Source organism: Mixophyes fleayi, chromosome 6, assembly GCF_038048845.1.
Source record: "Mixophyes fleayi isolate aMixFle1 chromosome 6, aMixFle1.hap1, whole genome shotgun sequence".
NCBI lineage: Eukaryota > Metazoa > Chordata > Amphibia > Anura > Limnodynastidae > Mixophyes > Mixophyes fleayi.
The window spans coordinates 106,177,159-106,198,716 of NC_134407.1; the positions used below are offsets into that span (position 1 = coordinate 106,177,159).

Sequence of the window (21,558 nt, forward strand, 5' to 3'; positions counted from 1 at the left end):
TAATGGAAAAGGATTTGGGAGTGCTCGTAGACAGTAGACATAGCAATAGTGCTGAATGTCAAGCAGCAGCTGCAAGGGCAAACAAAGTATTGGCATGCATAAAAAGGGGCATAGATGCAAGGGAAGACAGTGTAATTTTGCCACTGTATAAATCGTTGGTAAGACCTCATCTTGAATATGCAGTACAGTTCTGGGCACCACTCTATAAAAAAGATAATTTGGAACTAGAAAGGGCTCAGAGAAGGGCGACAAAATTGATAAAGGGTATGGAGTCATTAAGTTATGAGGAAAGGTTAGCCAGTTTAGGCATGTTTACTTTAGAAAAGAGGCGTCTAAGGGGAGATATGATTACTGTGTACAAATACATTAGGGGTCAATACAGAGAACTTTCATGGGAACTTTTTACCCCAAGGACTATACACAGGACACGTGGTCACCACCTAAGGTTAGAGGAGAGAAAATTTCACAACCAACAAAGGAAGGGGTTCTTTACAGTAAGGGCAGTCAAGATATGGAATTCATTGCCAGGGAAGGTTGTGATGGCAGATTCAATAGATATGTTTAAGAAAGGGTTAGACAAATTTTTAGCGGAAAGGTGTATCCAGGGATACGACCGTTAATTAAAATGTAGAATAGTAGTGGATATAGGGTAAAAATAGGACTGCAATATTGAGTCTGGGGGGATTTTCACAATTGAAACAGATTGGCGGTTGCTTACTCTGGATCAATTTCAAATATAAGTGCAGGATCGCAGGAGATCCAAAATAGGTTGAACTTGATGGACTGGTGTCTTTTTTTAACCTCATCAACTATGTTACTATGTTAATGGTCAGACAGTATATGCATACTAGAGCGTGCACAAGAAGAGAGGCATGCACGGGGAGAGCACGAGAGGAATGCATGAGGAGAGAGGTGTTAATGAGAGGAGAAAAAGGCGTGCATGAGAGGAGAGAGGCATGCACTAGGAGTGTGAGGCGTACATGAGAGGAAAGAGAGACATGCACGAGACAAGATGGAGGATAGACAACATGGTAGTTAGACTAAGACATTGCAATCCAAAATGGAGTCCAGACGACCTGACTCTGGCTCTAGAACAAAGCATTACTCACATGGCTCACACAGGAGTAATTTTTATTCTTCCCAAAACCATACACTAATTTTCTATGTAATCAGTCTCTATGCACTGTCTGTAAAACTTTTTCTGATTCCATGTGGTATAGCAAGAAAAGACAGAAGTCCCTAGATGTTCCCATCTCAGCAGTCAGAAAGGTGTGTGTCTGCCTCTTATACCGCTTTCATACTGCCGCCCTGGCAATATCCCGGGTATATGAACCCGGTATATTGCCGGAGGACAGAGGCTCCCATGGAGAGAAATTCTCAGGTAGATCTTGTTCATACTGAAAACGGGTCTGCCTGGGTCTCCATGGAAACATCACAAGAGGAGTTCTGATTGGCTCCTCTTGCAAAGTGTGGTTTTTTTTTTACTTTATAATTGTGTTTGGTGAGACCCAGGTTGAAAAACCCCGGGTTTCACTATTCACAGTACAGGCCACCCGGGTCGGACCTGGGAATTACCCCACAAAAAGTCTAATTCCCGGATCATCAGACCCAGAAATTAGACCTGACACCATTCATACTGCGCCTCAATCTGGGTTGTCTGGGCTTGCCCTGGCAAACACCCGGGTTTTTTGGCACAGTATGAATGGGATATAAGTGAAGAGTTCATAGTCCCCCCGAAAAGGTAGACAGTCACAGTACAGGATGTGATTGTAAATAAGATATGTGGCCACTGTACCGGGAGGTCCGTGCAGGTCATATTTCAAAGCTAGACAAACTGCTTTTGCTAAACAGAATTCTAATGAAGAGGGGGTATTCTCTTCATCATGCAGCTATAAATATCTTTGCCATCTTTGTGAATTACTATGATCCTAGCCTTTAGACCAAGATTTTTTTATTGAGGATGGACTTATTATGGACTTTTATTTTTTTTAGTAAAAAGCTGTACTGTGGCCTTCTCTGATTTCTGGCTATTCACAACCTGTTCAATTTCCCTTGGTATAATCTTAGCCCTGAGTTGACTCAAGAAGATAGTTTGGGGAGGTTAGGTCTGGCCAGAAATCCGCCTATAATGTGAGTTTTCCTTTTTTTTGGCAGATGTACCAGAGGGCTGAGGTAGGTAATAAAATTTTCAATAATTATTTTGAATTCAGAGCAGGGGGTAAATGTATTAATGTCCGGATTTTTCAACTCCGGCGTGTTCAGCGTCTTCGGTGATTAAATTTAAAGCGGCGCTGCATTGTAAAGGGAAGTTTCCCTTTACAATGCAGCGGCGCTTTAAATTTAATCGCCGAAGACGATGAACACCCCGGAGTTGAAGAATCCGGACATTAATACTTTTACCCCCAAATCTGTTGGGAATCATACTGACACTCACGTCCCTGACAGCCAGGAGGTTTATGTCATAAAGCAGTGACTCATTAATCCTCCAAGTTGTTTTTTTTTGGGGGGTCTCAGGGCTAAGGAAGAGGAGATTGCTGTAATAAGGACATGATCTGGGCAGGTTATAGGATAGATTTGAGAATGATCAAGTTTTAATTTGGGATCATGGCTGAGCTGGATCATGTTAATTCAAGAGTATTTATTGTGGACTGGGGAGACTATGATGTAATCCCTAGCAGACTGTCAGAGACTCTCCATGAATCATACAGATTATTGATTTTCATAAATGCTTGCAGGGCCTTAAATCTCTAGGTGTCTCTCCAAATGTACAGGACATCAGGGAGGGCAGATCTGTCTGGGATAGGAGCAAAGACAGCATTAAAGCTACTCCTACGTTTAGTTCCCTTTGTTTAATCTAATTTTATCATTAATTTGTGCTGGCCTAATTTTGGAGTGTAAAATTTTAAAAGGGTGCAAGTGTCTACCATGATCAGGAATCTACCGTCCTTTTACTTGTGAGAATCTAGGAAGTCAAAGGTGAGATGGTGGGCACAGAGAATTGCTACCCCACATTTTTTCTGTTTAAAATTACATTCTTGGTATGTCAGGGGGAATTTATTAGATCTAAATTCCAGGGGAAGGTGTTTAATAAAGTGTGTTTCCAGAAGAAATACCAGATCACCCTTCAGAGATTGGAGGCAGGAGTTGAAGGTCATATAGCACAAGAGAATGGAAGCTAGGTGATTACTAGGGGAGAGGAAGGAAATGAGAAAGGGTCACGAAGAAAGAGGGAAGGTGACAGATTGTAACAATGGTCACCTGTCTATAGTACTGTTTGGGGACAGATTCACTCGTATAATGACAATATGTCAATATAGGGATAGAGAGAGCCAAGTTACATGTGTATGAAACTTGTACATAACACAACCGAATGACAAGAAAAATAAATAACATTGCCACTAGATGTATTTAAGCCCTTGTGCACTAGTAGCTGCAATGTATGCGTTTCAGATCTCTTCAACTTCATTCTAGATATCCCAAAGATAGCTATAAAAACAGTAAAACAAGCAAATGGAAAAATAATACGCTAAACAACAAACTGGAATGTGGCAAAGACAATGTATTCATATTTCCTATCCCTACTTATAGCTAGTCCATGATTCTAAGGGGTCTTTTTATAACCATTTACATTTTCTGCATGTTAATTATAACTTCTTATCTCAATGATAAGAAATAATTTAATGATGATTTTTTTTTAACTATTCAGCCCAGACAGCTGGTGTTATAGGAGCCTGTCCCAGTGCATAGTCTTTAGTAATGTGAAAAATCTGCAAAATGTTCATTTAAAAAGCCAGTGCATAATGGCTTTCCAGGGAATGTTGAAGGAAAATTAGCAGAGATTGCATTGCTGAAACATGTTTGTCCCACTGTGAAACTAGATTTGCATAAAATTTGGAACAACTGTGTCAGTAGAAGCCAGTATTATACTCTAAAAACAAAGTGGGTGAGAAATTGACTCATAAGGATGCCATGTAAAGTAAATTTTCCAGACGTCCCTTCTCCTTTTTGACCAACATAATAGAAAATTAGCCTAGCTGTATGTAAATAACGGAAGATATTTGAGTTCATTACGGGATAATCACTTTGTTCCAATGTGTGACTTTCAGTACACATAGAGATGCCCAGGCTCGGTTCCCTGAGAACCGAACTCACCCGAACTTAGCAGTTCCGAGTACCGAACCGGCTCGGTACTTTTGCGCGCCCTCGGAAGTGAAAACCGGGCAAAAAATCATTGTTACGTTGTTTAATCTCGCAAGTTTTGGATTCTATAAGTACCACTCTCCACAGCGATCCAGCGACATTTCACAGAGGGAAACAGAAGCGGTAGCAAAGTCTGTAGAGCAGTTTGGCAGCGTCATAGGTAGAATAGAAAGAGGAGGGGTAGCAGTGTTCTTCAAAGTCTCCAGTAACATTCAGGAGAGCTCCATTGCTCCATTGCTAATTGTCATTGCTGAAATAGAAATACTAGGGCTGGCAGGCTTAGTGTAAGTCTGCAGTCACATTATATGGCGTAATATAGGTAACACACAAAGAGAAGAGCTCCATTACTTTATTGCCAATTGTCATTGCTGAAATACAAATACTAGGGCTGGCAGGATTGGTCTTCTGAATCTGCAATCACATTGTACTGTGTTATATAGGTAAAACACAAAGAGGAGAGCTCCATTACTCCATTGTTAATTGTCATTGCTAAAATACAAATACTAGGGCTGGCAGGCTTGGTGTAAATCTGCAGTCACATTGTACTGTGTTATCAAAATGGATTCACAGCAGTACACAGAAGACCAGGAGCACCAAGCAGCTGCTGGCACCAGTCATGATGATAGTAATCCACGTCATCTGATAAAGCCTATGTTAAAGTGCATAGTGTTTTTAAGTCAGGGAAATTTTTTTTTTTTTAAAAAAACCTTTTACCTTGGTCAAGAAAAAAAGACCTGTAATCCAGGCAAAGTTATCTGCCGGAAATTTTTTTTGCCATCATGTCATTCCACACAGTGGCAAGGAAAGAATGAGGTCTTCGCCTTTCTCTATGAGTGCTAGTTCTGCAACTGTCACTTCTTGTAAGGTCAGTCATGACCAAGCAAGACCTTGTCATTCGGACTCCAAAAGTGGTGTCCAAATACTGTTACGTGTGTTAGAGGAAAATGTATGCTCAGATTCAGAAATTGCACAAATCCCTGAGGAGAATCTATCGTCGAGTGCTATGTGTAATCCTGACCTGTCTGATAGTGTACCCATAAAGAAGGCCCCTTTCAGCATTTCTGCAGATGTGTGCATGAACAGCCCAAGTTAGCCGATGATACACAAATTGAGGATGCCACTTTGGAATTGCAACAGGATGAGGGTGATATTTGTGTAGCTGACGAGGGCGCTAATGAGGATGTTGATGAGGATGATATTGTTTGTGTAGGTCCTGCCCCAGTGGAAGCAGTTCTTGCACGTGATAAGAAGGCCATTGTCATGCTTGGGCATAAGATCAAAAAATCCACCTCTTATGTGTGGAATTATTTCTACCCAAATCCTGACAACAGTTGTCTAGCCATTTGTAGCATTTGTAAAGCCACAGTAATGTAAGCATGGATGTCTAAATAGACGTGTATATGTATTACCTTCCACTTTGCTGCTGTTTCATCAGTATTGCATAAAGTGTTTGTAATCTGCACTTTACGTCAAAGGTGCCTAACTATATTAGCATTTTTTGGTAATTTGGGCCTGATTCGAAGCTCGGTGTTGAACTTGCTTTTTGCTGTAAATTACAATAGTTCATTTTAGTGCATTGTCTGGCACCCTGGATGGTCTGGGTCTGATAAAAGCACGCATTCCGGGGGGTCAGCGCTCGTCGCCATGTATTAGCTGTAGAATTACCACAGTTAACGGGTGGAGCGATAAAATGGACCATAACTGATTTCATGATCCAAGGATAATTCCATCTTGCACCACTTTTCTTTTCTGCCACTGCTGTGTGGAAATGTTTCCTAGATGTGCTATGAACTGCCGTGTGTTTAAGTCATTACTCTGTCGGTTGTCATCCAGCCAGGTCACTGTACTCTTTGCTTGAAAGTGTATGAAAACAATATTGTGACCTGTGAGATGGTCACATTGACTGGAAATAACTTGAAATTAGTGTTATTGAGGATAATAATAATATAGGGGAAAAAAAGCAAAATTACGTGAATTTAACAATAAATTAGGTTTTTTAGAAAAAAAACAAAACCGAAACACACAAGGGCAGTTTTGCCAAAACCAAAACCAAAACATGAAGTTAATCCAGATCTAAAACCAAAACCAAAATCAGAACACGGGGTCAGTGAACATCTCTATCTATAACAGAGTATTTCATAGCTTTAGTCAAAGTGATTGGGTAAGGGGCACACAAGGACAACTTTAATTTGTGCTTCAAGATTGTCATGATATTGCTTTTCTACTATGTGACCTAAGTGTGTAAGTAGACATTTGTTAGAATCTGTATCAGCAAGTCAGTTTAAAATGGTCACGAAGATGAAGCACCCAGTGGGGCATCTAATCCCACTTATTCCCTCACAATATAGAGATGTTGCTCCTGCTAAGGGAAGAGTGGCATTGCTTTTCTATCCTAATGTCACAGAAGCCGCTTGTTCTATGGAACATTTTTGGCTCATTTCAACATGACTATTTTCCTACTCCTACCCTCCTCATAAATCTCTTGAAGGCTAAATGGATATCTGCTGCAACTTCTCCAGTTCAGCCGCTTCAACCCTTTCAGTATCATTGCTTAAATTTCAATTGATGTCTTCTCTTAACAGCCATGTTTTGGGATTGCTTTTGGGACACTTGGAGATGGTAGAAGCTGCAATTACTTTTATGAAACAACTACAAGTGATAAATTAATAACATTTTCATAGATCTGCCTAATGGACTTGCAATTTCTAGGTAAATAGAGAAACAAATTCACACATTATTGATATTGCCAATATCTCTGCATATATATGCCAGTAGGGAATACTCTTCTTTTATGCTTTTTGACCCATCTCAACATAGAACACAGGATGTGTGGTGCATTTTTTTGTGGTTCGTAATGAATGAGAGGAAGATACTCCATCATACTTCTAGCAAATCTACAGAGGAAAAAATAAATAAACACTGCATTTTAACTCATTGATGAACATTTTTGGGTTTGTTTATCAATATATTTACAATTTGTCTTGAAATGGTTACCATACATGAATGACATATTATAGTATTTTGGTTACTTTTTGTTTCTGTGAATTTATGTATGTATGATTGTACTATTCCCAGATAACTCCAAACACATACAGTGGCTAAGGGGTGCCGACGGAGAAGTGTGGATCTGGATCATGGGAGAAGCCCAGGGCGACAAACCTTATGAGCAAATATCTGAGGAGATCATGGCAGAGAGTGCCAGGCAGCAAGCACAGAAGGAAGCAGATGAACAATGGTGAGCTAATACCTACTGTGGGTTATTTTCAATATAACCTAACTAGATGTGCTCATAAAGTCATTTGTTTGTACAGGTACAGTACACAGAACATACACACAACAACTGATCTCTTGAGATCTATCAAGGGATCTTATTGGAAGGTCAAGTTTATTTCAGCACAGCACTATTATTATTTTTATTATTATTATTAATATTATTATTATTGTAGATTGCAAGGCTCCACATTGCTCGGCAGCACCGTACAGTAGGGAAAACAGTGCATACATAAAACAAGGACATACAAGGTAGACATAATAAATGCAGACATGAAAGCAAAGGATATGAAGGACCCTGTTCATTAGAGAGCTTACATTCTAAGTGAAAGGGGGCACAGCTGAAATAAGAGGAGCGGCTCAGAATGGAGATTTGAGTTAAACATATTTAAAAATTATATAAAAATATACCATTTAAAAATACAACTGAAAACTTGATTAAAAATATCTCTAATTATAAAAATTACACGATGCATCCAGTGTAAACTATACATTTGATCACCTGCATTTGAGATAGTGTCTTCCATGCCACAACACTTAAATGTATGTTTGTGTGTGTGATAATAATACTATCTGATGTCATTACTAATAATGCTCCTTCTGTAAGTTTCCTGTTAGCTATATAAAAGCATTTGACCTACAGCCTTGTGTTTCTGTATGGTCATATAACTCTTATCTGAACTTACAGTAGTGAGAAACCATATATATTATTTTTATAAATATAGTAGATTGTACTATAGGAGGGATATTTCCCAGAGTAAATTGGGGATCAAGCTATCTTCCAGTTTCTTAAACTATAGCAGTGCAACATCCAAGATTAGAGCTCTCTATTACATGACTTTGCCCTCTGCAAAATACACTGGGCCTTATTTAACAATATTGTTATGTAATTTGACAAAGGAAGCAGAAAGAGGCAGAAATTGAGAAGAAGTTTCGAGATGCTATGGCCAAAGAGAAGGCACGGATAGTGGCAGAAAAATGGAAGGTAGAGATTGAGGATCGGAAAGCAGCAAAACTTCTAGAAAATAAGTTCCAAGAAGAATTAAAGGTAGGAAATATGAATTTATTATGTGATCTCACATATAATGTATTATTGCAATAGTATGGTTATCAAAGCTAGATGGTAAATCTTCTTTAGCAGAGAATTAAAACAAAAAAGAATATATTTATTAAATCCCACATCATTTCTGCAAAATTAAGAATATTGCTACATAGCTGAAATACAAATATAAGGCTGTACAATTCTCAATTTACATAGTAATTTGTTAAATGTCAAAGCTCTGTAGTCTAATACATTTCCATCAAATGCTGTCTATGACGACTGCACCATTTGCTCTAAGGCAGTATAAATTGACAGTGGTAACATATTGTATTTGAGCTGTCCCTTGACCTTTGGTAAATCACACATTTAAAGGATATTGTCCCAGCTCAAGAACACTGACCAATCGATGCTCCACACTGTGACCTGCTGTGATGTAAGTAGAATTCTGGATTTAACACTCTCTAAAATAAGAACTAATTTGCTCCCTGTGTATAGCTTTTCATAACCAATGGAAGGGAACGCACATTCTTAATTAAAATGATAGATGTCAACATATTTCAGTAATTATTTCTGCAAATCCAACAGAAAAAAAGTTACAACCCACTTAAAATACTATAATTTCTTCTTCTATATTTTCTTGTTGTAAGACTTGTAACCCTTTCAACAGATTGTAGAATGCTATATTGGTTTATTCCATATTAAAAAGTTTTTATAATTTTTAAACCGCCATACATCGAAGTATGTAAAGAACTATTGATTGCGTGCTATTCCGTGTGATGTGTAATAATCTAAAAATCCGAAACCGCAGATTTTTAAGTTGGTCAGCTATTACTGTATGTGAATTAAACATCCGTTGTTAGTGTACAGTTTGTGCTGCTTGGCGATATGGAATCTGCCCAGCACAGCAGCCTGGACAAGTACAGTCCCACCAAGCCAACTATTTGTAATTATAATTTAAATCATTTTAAAAATCGGTCAACATGCACCCCAAAAAAATACTTTACCAGCGCTAAAGAGCTTAGGATGGTTTCCATAATAACAGGGAGACCAGGAGCATGGGAATTCCCTATCATAGTGGATATCAGCCCTAGGTTGGTGAGCGGAGGGCAGAAGCCCATATAGGAAAGAAGACATAAAAAAACATGCTGAAAAAGCTGGCACTGGTTGAGGATTTTTTCCCCATTCTTTTAAAAATAAATTTTTTCAATTTACCTATATTTAAAAAATAAATATATATATATATATATATATATATATATATATATATATATATATATATATATTCCATAGGCGAGAACCTTACGGTTTAACATGTCCAATTAAGGTTCCTTACACACCATCTAAAATGTAAAAAACTATTGAAACTCTTCCACTCAAACTCCATAAAGCAATGAAATTATGACGATTAAGGCAGAAACCTTAATGGACGTGTTCCTTGAGCAATACAGACATGGTTTGCCATCACATCCTGCTGTTAGCTGCAGATTCAGCACTATCATGTAGTAAGCTTGCTGTCACTCACAAAATGGTGGAGCTGCTAATTCACAGATTTGTGTGTTTACTGGAATACACACATGCAGTATTATTACATTTTCTTAGTTTAGCTTTATCGTAGTTTAGGGCCTGCGTGTCTTAGAAAGAGACATTAGAGCAACTTCATAAAAAAGTAGAACTACAAAATTACATTAGAGTTAAATTACATTAAAATAGTGTATAAGCCAGGTTCTGTCACCAATCCTGATGGTAGTGTTCCCAGTACGTCATCTGGGAAAGAAGATGTCAAACTACACAGTCTTTTGAAATCGGTCAAAAAAACACACACCAAAATTTTTTTTACCGCGTTGAAGCAAAAAAGAAGTGTAACTGAGGAAGAGTTAAGTGCCGATAAAAAAAAAAATTGCCAACATGCCATCCTACACATGCAGTGGCAAAGAGAGAATGAGGCCTTCACCTTTTTCTATTAGTGGCAGATCAAAAAATGTTACTGAGCCTACAAGTGGTGCACAACTACTGTTAGGCGTCAAAGCCGAGCTGCAAGATAACAGTAAGGCATTAGAGGATAATGTTTGCTCTGAATCACAAATGACACCAATCCCTGTGGAGAGTCCATCCAACAGTGGGATGTCTAATCATGGGCATTCTGTTAGTGTACCCATAAAGAGAGACCCTTTCAGCAGTTCTGCTGATGTGTGCCTGAACTGCCCGAGTGTAACACAAATTGAGGATGCCACTTTGGAAATAGAAGAGGATGAGGGGGAGATTTGTGTAGGCGACGAGGGCACTAATGATAATGTTGATGATTATGATGCAGACAGATACCAAATTGCCTTTCTCAATTTATATTTATATTCTAGACTCTATAACGGCTGAATAGTTTTCTATTTTACTCCTAGTGGAGAGGGGGTCTGATGCAGACAGATAGCAAACTACCTTGGTCCATTTATTTTTACTTTCCAATTCTACAGTCTATGCAGGCTGCTTTTTTTCTATTCAACTACAAGTGGAGGGCGGGGGGGGGCATAGATAGCCACCAAACTACTTTGGTCCATTTATTTTTACTTTCTAATTCTACAGTCTATGCAGGCTGCTTTTTTCTATTCAACTACAAGTGAAGGGCGGGGCTGGGGGGGCATAGATAGCCACCAAACTACCTTGGTCCATTTTTTTTTACTTTCTAATTCTACAGTCTATGCAGGCTGCTTCTTTTCTATTCAGCTACAAGTGGAGGGCGGGGGGGGGGGTCATAGATAGCCACCAAACTACCTTGGTCCATTTATTTTTACTTTCTAATTCTACAGTCTATGCAGGCTGCTTTTTTCTATTCAACTACAAGTAGAGGGCTGGGGGACATAGATAGCTACCAAACTACCTTGGTCCATTTATTTTTACTTTCTAATTCTACGGTCTATGCAGGCTGCTTCTTTTCTATTCAACTACAAGTGGAGGGCGGGGTGGGGCATAGATAGCCACCAAACTACCTTGGTCCATTTATTTTTACTTTCTAATTCTACAGTCTATGCAGGCTGCTTCTTTTCTATTCAGCTACAAGTGGAGGACGGGGGGGGGGTCAAAGATAGCCACCAAACTACCTTGGTCCATTTATTTTTACTTTCTAATTCTACAGTCTATGCAGGCTGTTTTTTTTTCTATTCAACTACAAGTGGAGGGTGTAATATACACCCAAAGATGATGGCTACATTGCCAATCATCAAAGGGGGAAGACAACCAGGTTTATCTGTATAATTTGCAGGCAAGTGTTAGAATTAAGGGCGGTCTACCATGGATTAAACTGGTTTTTCATAATTTATTAGCTTTAGTATTACCTCACTTATCCAAGAAACTGGTGGAGCACTAAATTAGGTTATTTTAGACCAAAATAATTGTATTTTTTCAAAAATAGCAAAAACAAAACCAAACAAAACCAAAAACAAAACCAAAACACGCAAGGGCGGTTTAGCAAAACCAAAACCAAAACCAAAACACAACGGTAATCCAGATCCAAAACCAAAACACGGGGGTCAGTGAGCATCTCTAATAAACACATAACTGTTACACTGTTCTGCAATAGAGCTGGAGCTCATACAGCTGTCAAAAGTGTTAAAAATAGATCAAAGTAAAAAAAAAAAAGCGTGGGGTCCCCCTTCTATTTAGTCTCAACCCTAGTGCTACCAGCCTACTGCTGGTTCCGTGAAAATCGGGGGAAAAAATTGCGTGGAGTCCCATAGCAGTCTAGACAAGTACATTCCCACCAAGCCAACTATTTGTAATTATAGTTTAAATCATTTTAAAAATCGGTCAGCATGCACCTCCAAAAAATCCTTCACCAGCGCTAAACAGCTTGGGATGATTTCCATAATAGCAGGGAGAGCAGGAGCATGGGAACTCCCTATCATAGTGGATATCAGCCCTAGGTTTGGTGAACGCAGGGCAGAAGCCCATATAGGAAAGGAGACACTTTAAAAAAGATGCTGAAAAGCACTGGCACTGGTTGAGGATTTTTTCCCCATTCTTTTAAAAACTATTTTTTTCAATTTACATATATTTAAAAAAAAAAATATATATATATATATATATATATATATCTATATATATCTAAATATATCTACATATACAGACACGATAAGCCATCACATCCTGTGGTTAGCTGCAGATTCAGCACTATCATGGAGTGAGATTGCTGTCACTCACAAAATGGTGGAGCTGCTAATTCACAGATTTGTGTGTTCACTGGAATACACACATGCAGTACTATTACATTTTCTTAGTTTAGCTTTATCATAGTTTAGGGTCTGCGTGTCTTAGAAAGAGACATTAGAGCAATAAAAAAGTAGAACTACAAAAACCCTGCAGAGCATTCCTCCCTCCAAGACTGTGCCTGTTCATAAAAGATACCTGCAGAACATAGCTCATCACCAAACAGTATTTGTTCCTGAATGGTGTGCTGAGTGCATTCCCTATTCATTCCGGCTTCTGGAATGGATGGCTTAGTGCATACCACTCCCGGAATGGCTTTCTCAGTGCATTCCCCATCCATTCCGGCTGCTGGAATGGATGGCTGAGTGCATACCCCATCCATTTTGGCTTCCGGAATGGTGTGCTGAGTGCATTCCCCATCCATTCTGGCTGCCGGAATGGATGGCTTAGTGCATTCCCCATCCATTCCGGCAGCCGGAATGGATGGCTGAGTGAATTCCACTCGCGGAATGGAGTGCTGAGTGCATTCCCCATCCATTTCGGCTGCTGGAATGGATGGCTGAGTGCATACCCCATCCATTTTGGCTCCCGGAATGGTGTGCTGAGTGCATTCCCCATCCATTCTGGCTGCTGGAATTAATGGCTGAGTGCATTCCCCATCCATTTCGGCAGCCGGAATGGAGTGCTGAGTGCATTCCCCATCCATTCTGGCTCCCGGAATGGTGTGCTGAGTGCATTCCCCATCCATTCTGGCTGCCGGAATGGTGTGCTGAGTGCATTCCCCATCCATTCTGGCTCCCGGAATGGTGTGCTGAGTGCATTCCCCATCCATTCTGGCTGCCGGAATTAATGGCTGAGTGCATTTCCCATCCATTCTGGCTGCCGGAATGGATGGCTTAGTGCATTCCCCATCTATTCCGGCAGCCGGAATGGATGGCTGAGTGCATTCCACTCGCGGAATGGAGTGCTGAGTGCATTCCCCATCCATGTCGGCTGCTGGAATGGAGTGCTGAGTGCATACCCCATCCATTTTGGCTCCCGGAATGGTGTGCTGAGTGCATTCCCCATCCATTCTGGCTGCTGGAATTAATGGCTGAGTGCATTCCCCATCCATTCTGGCTCCTGGAATGGTGTGCTGAGTGCATTCCCCATCCATTCTTAACATGACGAAGGTTTGTGCATAGATGGTTCCAATGGTTCTCACACCAGAGCAAAAAGAACGTCGCAAGGCATGTTGTGTTGTCATTCTGCAGCAACTTGACACAGATCCAAACCTGTTTCATAAAGTAATCACTTGCGATGAGACCTGGATCTTCCAGTACGATCCTGAAACCAAAAGACAGTCAATGCACTGGAAAACACTGTCATCACCAAGAATGAAAAAGCTTGTCAAAGCAAGTCAAAATTCAAAGCAATGCTCAATGTTTTTTTCGATATCAAGAGTGTAATTTTGGAAGAATGGGTTCCAGAAGGCACAACAGTTAATCAGCATTATTAAAAGGAAGTTTTGCAAAAGCTGAGTGTATAAATGACAGAGGAACCTGTTTGGCGCCGGATTCCGCACCACGTGGGGTTAGGATTGACATAAAAAAATTAACATACACACGCCCCCCAGGTAGAGGAAGTATCAGGGGATTGTTGTGGATCTGTCGGAAGTTTATACACACTACACAGCGGAAACGAGATTGGAACGAAAATATTAAACGGTACGACCAACCAAATGAGGCGAGAATCGTCCAGACTTTCGACCATCGTGTAACTGTACACACTGACCCGACTTTTGAACGAGCGGTCGTATGTCGGCTGTTTGAGCCAATTATTGGACGAAAACAGTGTAGTGTGTACCCAGCTTTAGCCTGCTGTGCAAGTCTCATATGCCCTGAAAGCCTCACCTGAGCCTTTTTATCACAATTTCAGGCATATAGAAGTTACTTTCTGTGAACAGCATATTGCCAGTTGAGCTTGTCTCTGTGAACCAGCACTCTATAGCCTGTAACCTGTATCTTCCTGGCTGCCTTTCTGTATTTTACTCCTGGCTTTCAGATGACTACCTCTCTGGCTTTTGACCCTTTGCTTTCAGACTACTACCTCTCTGGCTCTAGACTTTTGGTCTTGGGTGACTACCCTCTCTGGCTCTGCAACCCTGGGTATTCTCTGGACCTGCTATTACTTGAGTCCCAGACTCACTTTATGTGCTGGAAGTTATAGTACACCTTTTGTCACTAACATTGTTTCTGTCATTGGAATATACCAATCAGTGTGTGCTATACAAATACCTTAATTCCTAAATCAGGTAGTTAGTAAACTCAGACAAAGCACTAGTTGTTGATCACAGATACAGTGCTATTTTCTGGCTGCAGACAGATGGTAATTGCTGGTACAGTCTAGTTCAGTGGTCAGGGAACAGAGGTAAATTACCCCAAATGGGGTAAAAATTAAATTCCTGGGGGTAATGCTGCTGATTCACATGCTGTTGGTTGGATTGTAGACCACTTTAAATGGGAGATTGCTGTTGTACCAGAAGGAAGTGCCTCAAGGGTTGGCAGAGGCACTTCTTGAGCTTCGATGCAATAATGAAGCACGTATTGCATTTGAAAACAAAGCAGATCTGTCATATTTTTGGATGTCAACAGCTGCAAAGGCATTCAAAATGACACATGAGGAGACAGTCAAAAAGTTGCTGCCTTTTCCAACAACCTACCTTTGCAAACAAGGATTTTCCACTCTAACGAACATAAAAACAAAGCAGAGAAATTGATTGGATGCTGAAGACTGTATCCAAATTGCTCTGACATCAAAATGCCCCAATATTGATGCTCTCGTATCAAAAATACAGTAATATCATTTCTTCAAAACCTGAAGTTTTGAAGTTGAAGCTTTCAAAGAAATTTTGAATAGATTCAATAAAATTTTGAATTCCAATAATTAATAATATATGATTTCCTTCCTTTCAATCAAGGGGGTAATGTCGGCGTATCTAAATATATTTGGGGGTAAAAGGTAAAAAAGTTCCCTGAACCCTGGCCTAGTTACTGGCTCCAGGCAGATAGTTTCCATGCACTGTGCTAGTTCCTGGCTTTGGACAGTTGATATATACATGCTCTATGGTAGTTTATGGCTTTAGGTAGATGGTAATTGCAGGTACAGCTCTAATTCCTGGCACTGGACACTTGTTTACAGGCACAGTACTAGTATATTCTTATCTTTAATTTTTTTAGGAATCAAATAGAAAAGTATGTGACAATGAAGTATAATTATCTAGATTTAGAAATTATACATAACATTTTAAAGATAATGATTATTCATTGTCCAATCATTTTCCCTATTAAATCATTCTTCTCGCTATAATAAAATGTACATCAGTATCTCTTATATAATCTTTCAAACAAATATTGTTTTCATAATTCAGCTTTGTTTATGAACAAGGCACTCTTTTAGATTTACATTTTTTAACTGTTTTGTCTGGCAATAATTGATAATAATATACTTTTTCTTTACTGGTTATCATTAGATCTGGTAATTTTTTTCACTAAATGATAGCAATATTTCTTTGTATTTTACATTTTTGCCTGCTAAAATCTGTAATGCACTGGAAACAATTCCCAAAGCAATGTGCCTTCATTAACGATTCAAAGACCTGAATTATATGCAGAACACTTAACAAGCCTGCTTTAACCGTGCTAAAATATTTAACACTCCACAAACTCCCCCCCCCCCCTCCAATGATGAGTGGACCATATTTAAAGTTGAGAAAGTGTAGTTAAAAAAATGTCAAGTCCATTAAAGAGCTTTTACTTTTACAGACTTATGCAAATAACTTCCTCACTATCAACCAAATGAAAACTATTTGATTCACTTTAGTAGTTCTAATGACATAATATTTGACAATTTGATCTCAAAATCATTTTACTTTAAATAAGAAAATTATGCAACCATTGTATTTACTGCTAGTAAACTCTCTTCATACTCTTCAAACTCTCTCCATAGCCAAATTATTCTCCAACTTTTTGGGTTTGTTAAACTGAGATGTTAGTGCCTAATTTAATAGTTTTTAGGTCAGTAAAAGCATGCACAAGGAAGTATATTATTTATGCATGAATTTAATGAAGTGCATCAAAGTGGACAAGCTTCTGGATGCACTCTTTAGGTGTCATTCATCAACTAATGCAAAGCAAACGTAATGTGCGTTTTTTAAAATGAACATACATCCAGGATCGGACTGATCGCTCCCCTCTTCGTTGGTGGGGGTGAGTGGAAAATTTTATTAAATAAAAAAATACTCACGTGACCGCGGCTCTCCCCGACTCCTCTCTGCTCTGTTCGCACTGAATGTCGGGCGTGATAACGTCACGTTCAGTGAGGAACGCTCCAGAGAGGAGTCAGGAAGAAGAAAAGAAAGAAGCTGATAGAAAAGGTAAGTGAAGGAATGGAAAAAAGGGGAGCAGAGTGAAGGGAAGCATGGTGCAGAGTGAAGGGGGTGTATGGCACAGAGTGATGGGGGAGCATGATGCAGAGTGAAGGGGGTGCATGGCGCAGAGTGAAGGGGGAGCATGGCGCAGAGTTAAGGGGGAGCATGGCGCAGAGTTAAGGGGGAGCATGGCAGAGAGTGAAGGGGGAGCATGGCAGAGAGTGAAGGGGGAGCATGGCAGAGAGTGAAAAGGGGCAAAGACAGCATGGCAGAGTGTGAAGCGGGGCCAGAGCAGCATGGTAGAGTGTGAAGGGCGGCCAAAGCAGCATGGCACAGGGAGAAGGGGAGCCAAAGCAGCATGGCACAGGGTGATGGGGAGAAAAAGCAGTAGGGCACAGGGTGATGAAGAGGGGCCAGGATAAGGGGGGTGCAAAAGCATCATGGAGGGTACAGTGTCATAAGGAGGCACAGCATGGTGCATGGTGATGAAGGGGCACAGTAATGTGTGTGTGATGGCACAGTGGGCTTGTGGCAATGTAATGTGTGTGTGGTAGGTGGTGGCTAAATAATGGGTGCTATTTTGTTTGTTGGGTGAAGGTGGGGCAATTTCATTTTATAGTGGGGACTATAAATTTAAGATGGGGTGGTCTGGGGGCTATTAATTGCATGCTGGGTTCAGTTTGAGGAGCATGAGGTCTATTTATTAAATGTGAATATGAATTATTTAATGGTAGTGACGGTTGTGGGAAATAGGTATATTTTTTTTAGACGTAAATGCAATTAATTTATTGCAGAGGCTGTCTGGAGGGAGGGAAATAGGTTAATTAAATGGGAATACTATTACTTTGGGGTTGGAGGAAGGCCTAAGTATTAATTGTGGGTCCTTTTGATTTAATGCCGGGACTGGTTCGAATTTTCTAAATGTACCCATTATTTTTCCAAATAGGGCCCCCAACATTCCAGGATCCAGACAAGCTGCAACTAAAGAAACCAGCAGCCACAGGTGGTAAAAGTGACAAGAACAGGTAGGACAGTCTGTCAAACGTTCTGAGTCTAGTGCAGGCTTGGCTAACCTGTGGCACTCCAGGTGTTGTGAAACTACAAGTCCCAGCATACCCTTAGCAATAAGCTGCTATATATTGACCAAGCATGCTGGGACTTGTAGTTTCACAACACCTGGGGTGCCACAGGTTAGTCAAGCCTGGTTTAGAGGGACAATTCCGATTTTTGGTGACTGTTTTGCCCTGGGGGCAGGTCAAGACTGTGTACTCTTTATATACACACTGCATTCCTTATATACTACACTATGGTGCTAGCTGTCCTTCGTGGGCTGACCCCTCCCCCTCTAGTGTCTGGTCTCATGTCCTAGCTGTACATTGTCAATCTGTATACGCCCATTCCCTTCTCTGTTCCCTTCTCTGATCCACCCATGAAATCGTAGGCTGTGATAAGAGTCCTTTGTGCTTGAAGATGAAGTGGATGTTGTTGCGTTCACTGGGGTATGGTCCGATCCTGGAGATGTGCAGTGAGATTTTACACAAAATACAGCATGTATCGGCATTTACGTTCATTGATGATACAGGCCCTTTATGTTTTTAGCTGGACTTCATTAATTGCATTAATATGGAGTCCAGTAAATACCTGTATCCACGTCCCTTTATCCAGATTATGTGTTGAATACACCAATATATGCCATAGTTACCTACTCTCCCGGAATGTCTGGGAGACTCCCAAATTTCTGTGAGTCCTCCAGGACTCCCAGAAAAGCTTGGCAGCCACCTGGATTCTGGCCCTTCACTAGTAAAGTGGCAGAGCGGGGCTTATGGTGCGATTCATGCGTCATCATGGCCCCGCCCCCTGCCATAATAGGGGCTAAATGTCACGATTCACCAAGTCCCACCCCCACACGCCCACCTCCCCCCGGATACAATCTTGCCGAAGTTGGCATATATGATATATATTCATATATGCAACTTGTTCATACATCCACTAATCTGCTCACTTCATCCTACACATTCATTTGATCTCAGTCATTCCCTATCAGAATTCATCTCACTCGGCCTTCATTCCTTTTTTAGCCCTCTGTTTGCCTCATTATTTAACTATTGGTCGATCATATAATATTTTTTCACCTGTAGTTCTTCGTCCAATAAAGGTTTGCACTCAACATATGTCATTAAAGATGTATTGTGTTGGTAATGATCCATTGCAACTACACATCAAGTTAACACAGCTGTTAGCCAGCATCTTTGATTTGTGTGTGGCTGAAATGTAATTTCTCCCCTCTAGGAGATCGCAAGATCGCAAAGAGGGGAGGTCAGGTGGCAGAACTGCATTATCTGCTTGATTAAGGCTCACCTTCCCTGGGACGCGGGAGGGTGTCTGCTCTACTGGGAGCCTCCCGCGGACATTCCTGGGGAGCAGGAAAGTATGACTTATTACACCCTCTTCTGATGCCAAAAGAACCAAATATTATACACTATACAATCCCTCACTTCAACTTCTTCCATTCACTACCCTTTTCCTTTACCCTTCCTAATCTTCCCCTACTATAGCAAAATACTTGAGGTTAGACAGAGTGATATAGTTCCTTTAACAACAATATAACTCACACAATCTCTTTAAGTAACTAATATACTTTTTTGCTTTATAAATATAGTTATTTTGCTTTGTAATTGAGCCATTAAGAAAAGTAACAAGGAAATATGACTATTATAAATATGACATATGAAATATGATTATTGAAATATGACTGTCCTGTTTGGTTTTCTTACATTTAAAAACACATTAGTGATTTTCTTTGTTTATATACTTTTAAGTTACGTTTTATCAGCTTAAATGTATTGTGGACTATTTTCTACTTTTAACATCTCACAGCCATTCTTAACTGTGTCAAATAGGGGGGTACGCCATCAGTGGGGTACGGGGGGTACTGTTGTACCGGGCCTGGGCTCACCAAGGGGCCCGGCAGCGGTGCAACACATACTTACCAGGGGGCCCGCTGTCTTCCAGTCTATGCTGGTCTCCACTGCGTCTCCGCTGGTCTGCTCTGCTGTCTGTTGCTGTCTTCAGCCTGGCTGTCAGTCAGGCAGCAGAATGCGATCTCAGGGGTGGAGGAATCATTCCCCTACGATCATGTGATCTGCCTGTGACAGCTAGGCAGCTGCCAATCATGATCGCAGGGGAATCATTGCTCCGCCCCTGAGATCATGTGATGTTCCCTTCTCACTGATTGTGTGGTGTGACCTGACATCTGTTATGTGCGTATTGTCGCTAACCAATAACGATTGTCGAACCTCGAGTTGTGTTTCCAAAGCACAGAGATGTATTTGAAAATAATAGAATATATATATGCTCAAGCGAAGTAATAGTAAATACAGCCGTTACTTATCGCAGGCGCTCTGGATCCAGTGCAGTCATTCAATCCTGAAGTCTGGGGACAAGATGTCTGCCCTCTGGATCACAAGCTGCTGCTTATATACACAATTACATACAGTAATGCAATGAAGATGGAATAGCTTGCATCCATTGGTCCAGGTCTCAGGAAGGTCCAAGGGGTCGTCATCATTGGCCAGTTCATACAAAGGAATCCAAAGGAGGGGGTCATCTCAGCAGGGGGTATGCTCTGCTCTTCCCGCCAAGATTCCTTAGTCTTAAGTAGTTCATAATTCCCTATCATTCATAACTTGTGTATGCACTCTGCGATTCCCTCGCAGAGTGAACCAAACAGTAGGATATGTAACGAGGTTCATTATGATACCACTCATGATGTGATTCCTTCAACCTGTTCAGTGTATTTCATTAATATACATGTAACTCTGATATAACATATAAATACTACTATATTTCGACATAACTGACTATGTGTTGCAACTACCATTAATGTGTGCTATTTTATAAGTATGTGTGTTTGTGCAAATGTATGGTAAAAGACCGATTACTGTTGCTGCCACGTGCAGTGGATGCGTACGCCCTTTCACGCCGTAGCTTGCCCTTGTACGTCGTAGCGTACCGTACGCATCTTTTCAGACAAAGACAACCAAGTTTGCTAGACTTTAATTGAAATGACTTTTATCCAATTTACTGACTTCGACACATCACACCACTGTTCCCGCCGCCACAGAAGAAGAGGGAGCAGCAAACAGCAGCTGCAACATCTCAAACTGTAAGTATATTTTAAAGTTTTCTTTCTTCAGGTTTTTCTGTTTGGGGGGGCGCTCATCGGGGGCTGGGGGGGTCATCGGGGGAGGGGGCCCAGCCCCCGTCATTTGTACTGGGCCCCATGATATCTGATGGCAGCCCTGGGAACAGTTATAGCCGGTGCTAAAGCCGAGTTACCCACTTGTGTTAAAAAATTATATGTTTATAAACGCTAGTTAAATGCATGTAAACGGGTACTGGGTTTTAACCTGTTGGCTTCATTGATCCCATAGCCACTTCCTCT

The 21,558-nt window shown here is 40.6% G+C and overlaps 1 protein-coding gene across 1 annotated transcript in view; it reads left to right on the forward strand.

Moving 5' to 3' along the window:
- SH2D4B (SH2 domain containing 4B) overlaps positions 1 to 21,558 on the forward strand; it is a 124,749-nt gene that overhangs the window by 64,135 nt on the left and 39,056 nt on the right. The window contains exons 2-3 of the mRNA XM_075217159.1: positions 7,276 to 7,435; positions 8,371 to 8,518. Of these exons, the coding sequence (XP_075073260.1) occupies positions 7,276 to 7,435; positions 8,371 to 8,518 (308 nt within the window). The remainder of the gene's footprint in view (positions 1 to 7,275; positions 7,436 to 8,370; positions 8,519 to 21,558) is intronic.